We start from the raw sequence: 14,524 nt of genomic DNA, 5'->3' as shown, positions 1-14,524 counted from the left end.
AAAATCTTTTACAGGAAAGGAATATTGAATCCATGAGATGAGAATTTTTACACATATGAAGGAAGCAGTGTTAACCCACTCCTAGGGGCAGACCAGTTGTGTTTCACCATTTTACTCAGAAATAGTGTAACCATTTATACAGACAGGAACAACAGAAAAGATGGCACCATCGAAGAAAGAAAACATAAATCATTCATGTGGAGACAAACACTCAATTTTATGTGTTGAGAAGCTTTTATTGGATCACCACAATACTTTGGATTAGTTGCACTATGGCTTTGAAATATCAAATTATAGTGTAGTCATTTTCCCAATAAAAGGAAATAAGAAAATAAAGAAGCACAGTGCATGAGGGCTTTGGTCACTGAACTAAGCTAAGTTTTAAGAGCCAGTCCGGTTCAGAGAGGCAATTTCTTCACACTCTTTCATAGACTCTAGTGCAGACAACTCCTTTCATGGCACATTCCTAAGGCACAAAGGAAAAGATTAATATAAACCTTTCGCTGGCAGCAGGTGCGTCTGTTGCAGTCACCACTGAAGTCAGTGAAAATCCAGATGTCATATTTTACATCTTTACATCTTTACATAATTTTTAGAGCAAACAGCAAAGCTATTTTTATATTGCAATGGGAGCGGTTTCTATTTTAACAACTTCAAACTTAATTAAGTGGCATATAACGACAAACAGATTGCAAAACTAGGCTCAGCTTCCAGAAACAAATTTACCTTCCTTGGTATTATTGCTGGCTTGACAGAAATATCAGCACTACCTAGTTTATTATATCATGGCCCACGAATACTTTCAATTTTACAAAGATTATTTTTTTGTGGAAGCAGAAGTTGCCTGGGTAGTTCAGAGGTCAGGCTTCCGGCCTAAAAAACTTTGCACTTATGAGTCACAAAATATTTCTCCTGACCCTCTTGCCCCGGCTGCCTTCAGTGGCTCCTGGTGACTCACAGCCATGAGGTGCACACGACAGAGGTGACAGGGCATTAAAAAAGACCTCACTGGTCTGCAGAAGACGAGGCCTCCTCCCCAGACCTGTTTTAGGCACGGGGCAGACGGCAGGACTCTAATGGAAGAGGGACTCTACCTCTCTGCGTTTTGAAGATAGTTTAATAATTAGAAAAAATTTACACAGAAATGCAGCCATGATGAAATGCGAAAGCAAATCACCCTTCCAAATGTACGAGAGCTTAAAACAAAATGCAGTCAGAACAAGCCAGCACGTAAAGGAGTAATGCTGCCGATTTCAAACAAGTCGCCCAAATTAGTTTGTCTCCACGCTTTAAAAACTTTAATGAACAAAGTACTTTCCTTCATTCAAAAGTGAAATCTTAATTTTAGTAGTGACCCTTACAACTAAGGTCCCTAAAATGTATTATCGCCCTGGCTTGGCCAACCCATGGCTTTCGCATGGCGCCTAGAGATAGGCAGGTTGAAGGGGGGGTGAGGGAAAGACACAATTCCCCCGCCCCTGGCAAAGACGTGGTTCCCACACCGCAGCGGGTGTTTCGGAGGAGCCGTCAGGACCTGACAGTCCCTGCTACAGGTCACCATGCAGGCAGGCATGGGCACAGAGGTGCTGGCTTTCACGCGATAAACCTCAAGCACCTGCTTAGTGCGCTCAGCATGCTCACACAGAAAAAGCAAACAGAAGTGTGTGACTTGATGGGCTTTAGTGGAAATAGATACGTGAAAAAGTGTAAAATCAGTTTTCTAAGGTGGACAGGCTTTATTCCAAAGACAGGAAAAAGGAAAGAGCCAGTCCAGGGACAGCAGTACCCAACTTGCAAACTTTTATTTGCATTTCACAGGTTTCTGCTATTTGAAAAATTCATTTCTTTTAAGAATAATAATCTTGAGAGCAGTAAGTATCCTGTCAATTTATGGCAGGTCTGCCCATATATCCACTTTTAAGACAATTTGCTGTAAGGAACAATATAAAGAATTAAGTATCCTTTCAATTTATGGCAGTTCTGCCAATTTAGCCACTTTAAAGACAATTTCCTGTATGGAACAATATTTATTCCCTTCCAGCTTGTTTCTTAAGCCTGGTTCCCTTTTCTCCCTCTTAATTTACCTCATAAGCCAGAGAGAAAGCCAAAATTGACAGTCTATTTAGACAGAAGCAAACTGAAGGCTGCATCCTTCTGACCTTTATCAGCGTACAAGGAGTGTGAACTTACCACCACCATTTTCCCATCAACCAGTCTTCTCTTTATCGTGGTTTCTTTGCCGTTCCACTTCTGCACTTGCACCAATGCTCCTTTCTCCAAGGTTATGACACTCTGCAAAGGCCAAGAGAAGAGTTTCAAACCGCAGTCCGAGCTTTGCAGATTAGAGTAGCAATTCGCTTTATGTTCAGCAAGATCCTTATTCTTGGCTAATGACACACTTAGTTTCAGCACTATACTATTTGTCCTTTCAGTGCTTGCTTTGAATAGTTTGGAAGACTCATAGTGCACTAAGGGGGTAGGAAAAACTCCTCCTGGTGCTCTTCTAGGACATCAAGACCACGCAGAGTTCTTCAGCCCCCTTACCTTGACTTTCCGGTCATCTGCTGTTGTTTCATCAAACTGCTGGCCCAGTTTGAAAGAGATCGTTGTATTTTTGAAGGTGCTTTCAGTTCTGATGGTTACTATGTCCCCTTTCATACTGATGATCACATCAGGCTTTGCCAGGCCACCTAGTTTCCGGGTAGCTAAGCCCACTCCTAGAAATCAGAAACAAAACAATCATTACATTCTAGCAAGCAAGAAACTCAGTATCCTTTCATAAATCTGCAGTGCTTCCACTGGTTCTTCTTGAATAGTCTAATGCCTGATACAGATGAGACACTAATTCTTTGAATGTGGAAGTACTGCGTTCAGAGGCTGAGGCAGCCCCAGTTAATAGAGTGCACCTTCAGCAAGAAATAAAGATATACATGAGTATACACTTGTGTACATTTAGCTAAGAAGAAACATAGATGGTTACAAATCTGCATGAATTTGTGTAGAGATAGAATGGGTAGAAAAATTCAGAGGAAAGGTCTATTCTTTATAAAATCTTGCAAAAATCCTTTTTAAAAAAATTCTTGACAAATCTGAGAATCTGCACTTTTGTTAACCAGCTGCATGGAAGAAACTGGATACTGAACTGCCAATATGCTCATGCTTGTTCATTAAAACATACCGGAGATAGCGCAATTCCTAGGTTGCTACTAACATCCCTTAAGGATCCTTACATTTAAACCTCAGTGGAAAGTACAAGTATGTAATATAAAAAACGATGAAGTATAAGAGCAAAGAACTGCAGAGAGCTTCAGGGAAAATCCCATGTGAAAAGCCTTTTATATTGACTAGTGCTTTTCAGTACAGTTCATTGTCTACAATTTGTGAGGTCTGGGGCAAGTTAGAATGAAGGCCACTGACAATGTACTGGTGTTTTATAAAAGCAGAAAGGGGATAGCTGTAGTTATTGCCTTTGTTAATGCTATGCTATGCTCAGATGAAAAGATCCATATAAAAGGGTATGAAATTATCTATAAAGTATAACACTTTTTGCAGTAATTATTCTATACTAAACAATTCTGTTCAGATCTTCAGAAAAATATCTGTAGCTGGACTTTCATCCCACATTTACTCTGGTTAATTAATTAACTGCAATTCTTTTGTTATTCAGTTTAACATTTCAAATAGAGGGAGTCAGTGTCTCAGCGAATCATTTATATAGCAAAAGCAATGCTGTAGCTGACTGTCTGTACACTTGCTATATAGAAATGAAGCCAGCATTAAAATGAAAAACAATGCCTAATTTATTACATTCCTGGCATTCTTCAGTAACAGATAGATTCATTCATAGGATTTAGAACTCTGAAACCAGTGTCATGAGACATCAGCTCCATTATATATTGTAAATTATCACAAGTAATGAGTTTAATGGTGCAATCAGGAGAAACATAAAAAAAAATGCTGCATCTCCATAGATTCTTCTCATTACAGAAAAACAAATTAGATCAGTTAGACAGATGTAAATTTATTATAGAAATTCAGCATCTACCTTTCTTTTTTTCCAGTTTAGATGCTAAAGGAAAGAAATTAAATTATGCTAGAAAAGTAATTAAAGTTCTTTTGTGGCCAGGAAGAAGGCATCATCCATGAGCAAAGCATAAGATGAAGAAGAGGCACTCCCAAAGAAACTCTAAAAAAAAAAAAAAAAAAGAAAGAACATTTCTCACCCAATTCTTTCATATAGTCATCAAAATTTTCACTGGAGACGAGTTTCCAGGTTCCCACAAATCGGTTACACATCGTATAGGCTTTGCGAGGCAGTGGTCCTGCAGAGAGAGGCAGTGGCCACAGCAGCTCTTGATGGGAGTCAGAGAGATTGTGTGCCCGACTCAGACCTTGCTGGCCTCCTTTTAAAGATGCCCAGTCCCTGCAGCGGTCAGGACGGGCCAATAGGAGAGGCAGTGCCAGGGTAAGACAATGTGCACCTTGTCCAAGGCAGCCGTGTCAGTACCAAGGCTCCGGGTGACGCCTGCCTCGGCTTCCTCCACTGAATAGATCAGGACACTGAGGGGTGCATGGAGACGGGGACCTGAGGTTACTACTGCATCCGCAGAGCAGTCAGGGGACACTGCGGTGGGGTCTCAGCAACACGGAGCCACCGAGCACAAGAGCACTGCATCCATATGAAACCCAGCTCTGACTGTCCTCCCAGTGCCATTCTCTTGCTATCACCATGTAGAATAGACTAGACTAGACTAGAATAGAATAGACTATTTCAGTTGGAGGGGACCTACAATGATCATCTAGTCCAACTGCCTGACCAATTCAGGGCTGACCAAGTTAAAGCATGTTATTAAGGGCATTGTCCAAATGCCTCTTAAACACTGACAGGCTTGGGGCATCGACCACCTCTCTAGGAAGCCTGTTCCAGTGTTTGACCACTTTCTGGGTAAAGAAATACTTCCTAATGTCCAGTCTAAACCTCCCCAGTGCAGCTTTGAACCGTTCCTGTGTGTCCTATCACTGGATACCAGGGAGAAGAGCTCAGCACCTCCCTCCCCACTTCCCCTTCTCAGGAAGCTGTAGAGAACATTACCGCTATTGTCACCTGTGTGCTAGTCAGGTAAATCAAAGCCATGTGGATTTTGGGGAGGGGCTGTCAAGAAGCTGCTGTACGTAGTGGGGTTGTTGTTTTTTTTTACTTTCATGATCCATCCTGGAAAGGATCTGTGTGTTTCATCATTTAAAGGCAGAACTGAATCATACTGTTCTGTTTTCTCCCTTTGCATCAGTGCAATGATCCCAAGCTGTGGGATCTTCCCTGCACATACCCCAGGCAGCACCACAAAGAGAAGAAGCAGCCAAACTTCGCTGCCTCCTTTCTTTCACAACAGGGCACATTCAGAAGATCAGTGCATCAGTGGAGATCATCTCTTGTGCTTGGCAGGTGGATGGCATCAACAGAGGCTGAGTCATTAAACGGCTTATTCTCAGTTCAAAGTCACTTGGTGAGAGGTGAGCAGTTTTACTGGGTTGGGAAGAGGGCATATACTGCTCTCTTTTTGCCTTTCTGCACCGGGATGGTTGGTCTGTCATAGAGTTAAGGGCAGATTTAAGCCAGCACAGTCATATAAGGAGTTGCATTCAAATGTATCCTACTATTGTAAGATTTCTTCAAGTTTCCCTGCTCACATGATGAGACTCCACGACCCCCCTGGGTCCATGTCGTCCTTGTACTGGGCAGCCCAGAACTGGACCCAGCATTCCAGGTGTGGCCTCACCAGTGTTGAGTAGAGGGGAAAGATTATCTCCCTCAACCTGCAACAATTCTCCTAATGCAGCCCAGGACATCACTTGCCTTCTTTGCCACAAGGGCACATTGCTGGCTCGTATTCAGCTTGGTGTCCACCAGGACCCCCAGGGCCTCTTCTGCAAAGCTGAGTTTGAAAGTTTGAAAAGTTTGAGTTTGAACATTCAAAAACTTTTTTAAAAATGTACATTTAGAACCATTGTCTTGTGGTTAGTAAAAACCTGACACAAAGAACAAATCCATAAACCATATGTATATTTGACAGGTAGGAATTTAAAGCATTGTAATTCAAGATACCTCAAACTATGTGAAACTATTTAGTGTAAGACCACATCAACTGTAATTCTGTCCTTCCCCTTCCTAAACCATCTTCCTGGAGAAAACTATTACTTGCTACATGAAAGGATTAGATGGCTTCTTTCTTACTTGTGTGAACAATAGTTGCCTGTTTGTCTTTTTTGCATGATTACACTTTCTGGGTTATGACTACTTATAGGGACTTTTCAGCTCTACATTGTAAGGATGGAGGGACGCTGGGATTATAGGTTGTGGGACCAAATTTCTTGTGTTTACGGTAGAAAGAGAGAGATGGAGCCGATGTTGGGCCAAGGAGGGTTAGGTTTGGGTCTCGTCTTGAAAGCTGAGAAGGGGAACATGCTTAAACAGGAAAACAATATAGCCTGGGCAGTGAAAATATTGTAGTCTTTGGATTATTGTGCAGTGAAAATATTGTAGTCTTTGGATTATACTGTTGTTGTGGGGAAATAACAAGGTCTTAAGTCACAAATTTTGGTTGTATATGCAAAATGTTTTTATTCCATCAACAAGGATAAATTGAGCAGAACTTCCCATTACTGCTCAGGTTTAACTATAGTGCAGTGTAGGGAAGGAAAGTCTAGAGGGATTGAAAATGAAAACAAAGTAAAGAAGAACTGTTTCTCCCCCACAGTAGGAAGCAGATGCTGTATCTGTAATATACAAATAAATGTCAGTCTTTGAAGGTGTTGTCCACACAAGCAGAGATGCATTATATCACATTTTGTGTAAAGACTATCTAGCTCTTTTATCCAATCTCTGGAAATGAGAAAGCTCCTCCTAAATGAAACTATCCATTATTTCTCAAGGAATAATATGAAAATATTCTACCGTTGCTCCTCAGGCATTCTTTGTTCTTTCATTTAATTGTCTTATCCACATAAAGGCACTTTAACAAGACAAGGCTTGTGCCTTTGGGAAATAAAAGATGATTGGGATGTTGTAAAATTAGGCCCAAAGAAATTCAAGAAGAGCAAATTAGTCAGAATAGAACAGCTATACTGCAGTACCAGTAACCTTAAGAACAAAAGTGACAGAGAATTATTTATACAGACAAAACCCCAGTCTTAAGCAGCCTCAAACAATGTTGACATTGCTACCATCTATCTCTTTGTCACTAAGAAAAATCAGCACTTTCATTTAAAGGACTTACAGTCCAGAAAGAAGAAAAGCAGGGAATTATATCTCAGTAGAAATAATATCTGTGGAAACCAATCTTTTATTCCAGTTTAAAGGGAAAAAAAGTGTCAAGGATTGTGAGTACATGTGAGAAGAGGGAGCTTTGATTCCCTTGTTTTGCTTATGGTAGGATTAAAACAAGATTTGAAATCAATACACTTGGAGATTGTGAAGCAGCACTAAAGATAAAAATTCATAAAAATAGTGAGCTAAAACTGTAAAGAGACTATTTAAAGAAATATGGAAAGTAAATTTATGTCAATTTCTTTAAAGGAAATATGATCTGGGCAAATTCAGTGCCAAAAAAAGTCTAAATTAAATTCCTAGAAGAGTAATGAAGAAAAAAGAAATAAAAGCGGAGAACCGAGGCCAAATGCCTGCCTCGCTGTGAGGACACCAAGGATGTTTTAACACTGACTCTACGGAGCTGAGGGATCGATCCTGAACACGAGGCCAGCAGTCTGCCTCTTCCCAATAGCTACATTAGAGGGTGCAAAAAGCCTTTTGTCTCCTTGGCTGGGGCATCCCACGAGACCAGACCAAGACTGCTGGGGCCGAGGGAACGGGTGGCAGCTTGGGGCAGACAGCACAGCTGGGCACACACCGGGATTGACTGGCCAGGACGCAAAAGTACTCCGAGTTCCTTCCAGTGGAAACAAAGAGTTAAAAGAAAAACAGAAAAATAACAGAAAGGTCCAAGCTCAGAATAAGCCTTGCTTCATCTGTCTCCTGAGCTGTTAAAAATCTGTGGGTGTGAGTCTCCTTTCCCTCTTGTCATCCAAGAAACCTCTAAAGAAGTAGTGAGCAAATATGCTAACGGGCAAAGATCGCCTCCTCTCAGCGTTCCAGGGTGCCTGCTGTGATAAGCATGTCACCCGCGGGGTTTGTAGGGGTTTGGTGAGATCCTCCTTTTTCAGAGAGGAATGCTATGGGATGGTTTCTGATTTTTGGAGAATAGTTCAGCACTACAGAAAAGAAAGAGGGACCTGTGCTGCTCTGCAGGCAAGGACAAGACACTGATCTGCCTTTACCCCTTAGAAATGTGTGCTGTCAACTCCATCCAGGTCTGAGAGCACACACCTTTGTTTGCCAGAGAGGAATTATCTCCATTTATTCAAGAAGTCACTAGGCTGGTGCCTTTTTTAGAGAATAAATTTTGGCCTTCTTCAGAGGATAAATTTCAGACATGTTCATATTCTGAGAAAAGCATCACTAATACTTCATTATGGTGCTGGCACTGTTCAAGTTTATAGACAGAATGTCACTTTATTGAAATTTCCAAAAGTTGACATTTTAAGTGGTTTGATTCATTCACAAAGTCTGAATTCATTCACCAGGTACTAAAATAAATGGTGATGCTTTCAGAAGAGATTACCTCTGAAAAATCAGGCTGTGAATGTTACAATTGTAACTGCAGGCTTTCTTAAGAATGTAAGATTTCTAGAAAATAAAGGCTGCTATATAAATATTGGAATATTGGAAATTTGACATCTGAAATGTAGTATTTCCATTTCTGTGGACAATGGAATATATTTAACTATAGGCTGATCTTTAATGCTTATATATAGCTTAATTAAGTCAATGTTGCTACTTCTTATGATCATCTCTCCCATGTAGGTTTTCTGCCACTAAATTCTAGTTTTATCCTGGCTTTTGTAAATAATTTGGGTTCTTGTTAAGTGCTAAGTAGATTTAGTATTGTATATATGGGGTACTCTGACGCATACTTCCCTCCCCTATGCAACTGCTGTTCTTTAAGCCGATGAGATTTCACAACCACTGAAGCCAAGGTAAAAACATGGGAGCTGTTTGTTCATGTCTTTTTTAACATTTTCTGCAGAATTTACTGTGTTTTGGAACTGCTCTTAAATGACTCCTTAGCTCATCCAGAGTGTAGAAGTCCTCCTTTTTCTTTTCCCCTCTCCAGTTGTATTAATAGTGCAGAAACTTGGGAACAGTCTGAGTCATGCAGAGGAAAGTTCAAGTGTATGATGTCTCTGCTGCTGGCAGTAGGGACTCAGCACCGTCACCTCTGACAGCTGACCTCAGGCATGTCAGGAATATGTGGAATTTGGCTCACGGATCTTAATCGCAAAGCTTGAGATATGCTTATTTCCCCATTTTGTGGTTACTGCACACATTTTCAGACTCTTCTTGTCCAGGTTTTCCTTAGACTTCTCATTCTTTTTGTCCTCAGTTTGAGTCCTCCCATGTGTAGAAATCAGGGCTTCTGTGGACGTGAAGTTTTGAAATAGGAGGCCAGGCCTAAGGGCAGCAGAGGTTCAAGAATAAGAAGATTTGAAAAACATGGTGTCCAAAGGGCTTTGCATCTAGAAAGGCTTGTGTTCCCAAGACTTATCTAACCTAATGAGCTAGTAGAAAATGCATATAGGAAATAAAGGAGGTTGTACCACTAGCAAACTTTTACAGGCTTTTAGTAAGCTTGAGAGTACTTTTTAAGCTATGATTCTTAATTCAAGGCTTTTTGTCTAATCTAGGACAAAAAGAGATGTTAAGGAAAGGGACATTAACAAAATAATCACAGCTGAGAGCTACAGCAGCTATAATTTCACACTGCAAGTGGAAGAGGACAAGATCAAGCCACTTCAGATGATCCCCTGGTTTAAAATTGTCGGCATTTGTGCAAGGAGGAGGTGCCTGGTTCCCTGCTCACGTTAGAAGCCAACGCTGAGCATCCACAGTAATCGCCCTCCTCCCTGCCCCAGGAACAACGCCCTTCACTCAAAGCCAAGAAAAGCAGCCCTGTTATTCCCCTTGCTGTGCACAGACTCCTTGCAGTGGGTAGCCTACACACAGCGCTCACTGGAGGATGTTTTTGTGTCCAGGTCTACATCTATCACTGTCACACAACAAGTGCCACTGGATCATCTCCAATCCTCTTTCCGCAGTGAGATGGGTCACAGTTACTGCGTGTGGTACTAGCTCGCACGCGATGCTTTCTTGTACAACACCCCTTCCCGTATTGCATCTCCCCCAAACCCCTTTCTGACAAACTCCAGCACAAGCACAGGTTGTAGAAAGCTGAACGTTTTATTGAATAGCCACAACAAATTAGACCAGCTGCATGTAACTGTTTTGGGATATATCTGTAAAAAGTACAGTTCTCTAAAATAGATTTGTGGAGTTTTTCTCCTTCAATTAAGTTGTTTATCTCCAGCTTTAAGCATTAGTCCTATGTGAAGATGGCTTCTTCATGCTTTTTCATAAACTCTTTTGCAGGTAACAGTATTCATGGTACATTCCTGGAAAGAAAGGCAAATTTAATCAGCTTTTAACTCTCACTAAATGTTTGTTAGTCAGAAGATAGAGAATTATTTATCCACTGGAAGCCAGCGTAAGAAAATTTTGCGTTTTATCTCCTCTAAAACCAATTGCCAAAACAGTGAAATTCAAGCTTGAGAGCTTCAGAAACAGAAGTCTGAAATACAAGCACAGGACTGAAAGAACATCAAAAGACTGCTTCAACAACCCCCAGGAGATTTCTAATCTCCTCTTAAAAGCTCTAAAGAAGGCTCCTAGGACTTCTATGGAGAGTGATTGGACTCTGGAGCTGGGCATTAGTCTTTTTTCCTTTCACCCATGGCTGTGGTTTGTGCAGCTGTGGCTTGTCTTCTTCACACATGTGTGCACAACACATACCCACACAGAGTCCTACACAGCTTTCAGACTTGCAGCTGCTGGTGTCAGCCTCTGCATGTTAGGCTCTGTCCTCATCTATTTTTCTGTTAGACCAAACTCGGTTTTGTTCAACCTTTCTTAATGAAGTTGTTATTAAAAACTATTTCTACTTGTTCTCCTCTGGTCTCTAGCCAAAGAAATTTAAATATTAGATTTATGGACATATTAATTTTCCCTAGGGGAGGGCAGAACTCTTCAGGAATTTTGCGTATGTGTATCATTTTGTAGCATGTAGGAATGTCAGCTGCCTTTTATGAACACAGTTTTAGTCCTCTCTCAGATTCTTCAAAGTGTCTTTCCTAAAACTGGAGAGCAGTGCTGGGAAGCCCCAAACTGCAGGTGGGCCTCACTGGCACCAAGTCAAGCACAATACTCTCTGACCAGATAACACCAACCAACAGAGCTCGGATACAGGTTTCTTTTTTTTTTGCTATAACGTCATACTATTGACACAGTTGTTGATGATACATAGTATGGTTCCCACAGATGGCTGTTGAGTCTCTACTGGAGTTGAACAGGAGTATTTTGCACCAGCACAGAGCAGACGCACTTAACATGGACTTTGCTAATGCTTCCTCTATACTGTCCAGGACTTAAGCATTCTGATATATAAAAATTTCCCTCACAGGGATGTTGTTTTTTTCTCCCTACTCTTTCTTAACGATGTCTTGCTATGAATGGAGAACAGGCACCTCCATACCATTCCGTAAGTTTAACAGTATTTCAGTTTTAATATATACTCCAGGCTCATTCAGAGAGACTTCTCGCCAAGTGCACAAAGCCCTTTCAGATGCTTTCACTCCCTGTGTTTGAATCCAATGTAATACATCTGCCAAACATGAATTCTGCGCAATGAATTCAGTGATTAAGTAACAAAAATGAACTCACCACCACCAGGTTCCCATCCATCACTTTTCTCTTTATGACAGTCTCTTTTCCGTCCCACTTCTGCACCTGGTTCAGTATGCCGTTGTCTAGGGTTATGACGTTCTGCCAAAGAGAAAAAAAGCAAAGCGTGGCTGTTTTATTAGGGTGCTCTGGGCTGAAGAGAAGACTGTCTCCATGTACAAACAGCACTGAAGCACAAAGCATCCATAGCACTCTTACCTTTGAAGGCAGCATTTCTCACTGGATGTCAAAATCACAACTCCTGCTCCCACACCCCTTTTGAGAGATGTATTTGGAAAGTGCCGTTTTTGGACTCACCTTCGTTTTTCTGTCATCTGCTGTGGTCTCATCAAACTCTTCACCCAGCCTGAAAGAGATCTCTGTATTTTTGAAGGTACTTTCTGTTTTGATGGTTATCACGTCACCATTGATGCTGATAGTTACACTGGGCTTGGCCACACCAGCCATTTTCCTGGTAGCAAACCCCACACCTGTGAATAAGACAGGGCACTATGAAATTTGTATCTTTACTCAATGTTTTTCTCTTATTTGGGGGAAAAAAAAAAAAAAAAAAGACTTCAGTGCTGATTTCCCCATTACTTTCTGCATTTTTTTATTAATTCTATGTTGCAGAGGTTCCTTTGTAACATCTCACTAGCTTGATATGGTTATAGACCAAGCCGGGTGGGATGACGTAAGGAAATTCTCTGCACTGTTATTGTCAGGATAGTAAAAGCAATATTTTGAAGACTGAGACAAGAATTTAATGCCAGATATTTGCACATACACTTGTTCGAAATAACTGTGGTGGTTTGTACACTAACTTTTATGCTAACTGTATCTAAAAGTAAATAAGCAGAAATATATGACAGTTTCTAAGCCACAAAAACAAACAAACAAGAAAAAAAAAAAGAAAGCACTTTTTATATTTATCAGTGGCTAGGCTGAATAAAAGGAAATGATTAAGAAATAGCTGGCAATGGTTACGTCCTGAGTAAAATCTAGGGTAAAGATTAAGAGTGCAAGAGTCTCACTGAAAGCTGTCTGAATGCTGCATAAGTCTCAGTGAGTATTTTACCCCTAATCTCCAAATAAACCCCCAGCTTTTTAGCATGTACTGATCCAATCGGTGCAAGTTACCCCATACTTCCCCCACACTAAAAGAAGGCGGAAACCTTTTAAAGCCCAATTTTAATTTTAAGCAAGAAGTCTACACCTTTAGAGAAGAGTGTTATCCCTCAAATCTTTTGCAAGTATCTGCATGAATCCATGCAATTTTCTTCGTTAATATTCACTGGAGGCAGCTACAGAGTTTCATTCATTATAACAGCCATGACAATTAATCGGTCTCCTAGTCCAGTAGCAATACAAAGAAGTTTAGGTATGTTGCTTTTAGACATAGAGAAGCTTGCTGCATTCTAGCATTACACCACTTTGTATGTCCAAGGATAAAAGCTAATCCACACAGAATATAGCAGTGACGTGGTTTACTTCCATTTATAACACTACTACGTAGGCATGCATAGGCTTGGCTTACCTGAAACTATTCCTTCCAATCAAGGTTTTTCTACATTACAGGAATTCGACACCACTAATTCAAACAGCCAAGTTCTCCAGTTTAAGACCATCTGATCAAAATAGTTGGACTAAAACCCCCTTGGTAAACAGCATAGCCAGAAAAAGCAAGTAAGGAATAAAGTTCAAAAGCAGCATTCCTTCCCTGTCCCAGATACAACAACTCCAAATAACAATTCTCACCCAGCTCTTTCATATAGTCCTCAAAGTTTTCACTAGAAAGGAGCTTCCAGGTGCCCACAAACTGGTCACACATTTTGTCAGGCTAAAGAAAAGCCTTCCACAGGATCAAGCAGAAATGCAGGACAGGAAGATAGCATGAGCTTCAGGAGATCAGGAGTTATCTTTAAAAAGGAGTTTTGGCCACATGATGCTCTAGGATGACCAATGAAGACGGAGTCCCAGTGCCCAGCGTTTTCCTTCCTCTCCTACCCCTCCTTTGCCAGTAGGTCATAGTGTTATTATTCATATGCCCTTACTAGCACAAAGATCACTGTCTTGATTTTATTATTTAATTATTTTTGTCATTCAAGAACACTCCACCTTAAAGTCAAATAATTAAATCATATTGTCTTTCAGAAGAAAAAGGTAGGCTCAACCTATAGACGGTTATGTTCTCTCCCATGCTCTTTTCTTTAATTTCACTCCACCATATCAAATTGACACAGCTAAATTCCTAGACTGTAAGGTCTGAAAGGCTCATTGGGATAATTTAGTTTGCTTTCTGCACCCCTGCAGTCAGAGATTTTCTCCAGAGAGGCACAGAATTACAGGAAGAAGTGGATTTGGGGCAGAAAGAGAGAGTGCTGGTGGCTGTAGAAGGGTGAGGCAATAAAATTGCTTCCTTGATTGGGCTCTCCTTATCATTGCACCACCTGAATCAATTAACCAACAGGTCTGTATTCTGCTTTTATGTGATGGAGAGAGGATATAGGGCTCTGTGAAAAGCAAAGTAACAAAACAGACTATTTCTCTCCCTTTTGCTCCTGTGCTTTCTGAAGACCTATGTCCCAATGACTAGCGTTATGACTAGTTATGGCATAAAGCTAGGCTCTGGTATCG

The 14,524-nt window shown here is 40.9% G+C and overlaps 2 protein-coding genes across 2 annotated transcripts; both read right to left on the bottom strand.

Annotated features, from left to right (window-relative positions):
• Positions 1-215: 215 nt before the first annotated feature.
• LOC103893313 (myelin P2 protein) lies at positions 216-4,376 on the bottom strand. Its single transcript, XM_009272374.1, has 4 exons — positions 4,224-4,376; positions 2,545-2,717; positions 2,191-2,292; positions 216-466 (listed from the first exon to the last, which is right to left on the bottom strand). The coding sequence occupies exons 1-4, from the start codon at positions 4,294-4,296 to the stop codon at positions 416-418; spliced, it is 399 nt and encodes a 132-aa protein (XP_009270649.1). The 5' UTR covers positions 4,297-4,376; the 3' UTR covers positions 216-415.
• Positions 4,377-10,332: 5,956 nt separating this feature from the next.
• LOC103893312 (fatty acid-binding protein, adipocyte) lies at positions 10,333-13,786 on the bottom strand. Its single transcript, XM_009272372.2, has 4 exons — positions 13,646-13,786; positions 12,206-12,378; positions 11,888-11,989; positions 10,333-10,563 (listed from the first exon to the last, which is right to left on the bottom strand). The coding sequence occupies exons 1-4, from the start codon at positions 13,716-13,718 to the stop codon at positions 10,513-10,515; spliced, it is 399 nt and encodes a 132-aa protein (XP_009270647.1). The 5' UTR covers positions 13,719-13,786; the 3' UTR covers positions 10,333-10,512.
• Between the last annotated feature and the right edge of the window lie 738 nt (positions 13,787-14,524).

The sequence above is a fragment of the Aptenodytes forsteri genome, unplaced genomic scaffold, assembly GCF_000699145.1.
Source record: "Aptenodytes forsteri isolate BGI_AS27 unplaced genomic scaffold, ASM69914v1 Scaffold206, whole genome shotgun sequence".
Lineage (NCBI taxonomy): Eukaryota > Metazoa > Chordata > Aves > Sphenisciformes > Spheniscidae > Aptenodytes > Aptenodytes forsteri.
This window is presented reverse-complemented; position numbering and strand designations above follow the sequence as displayed.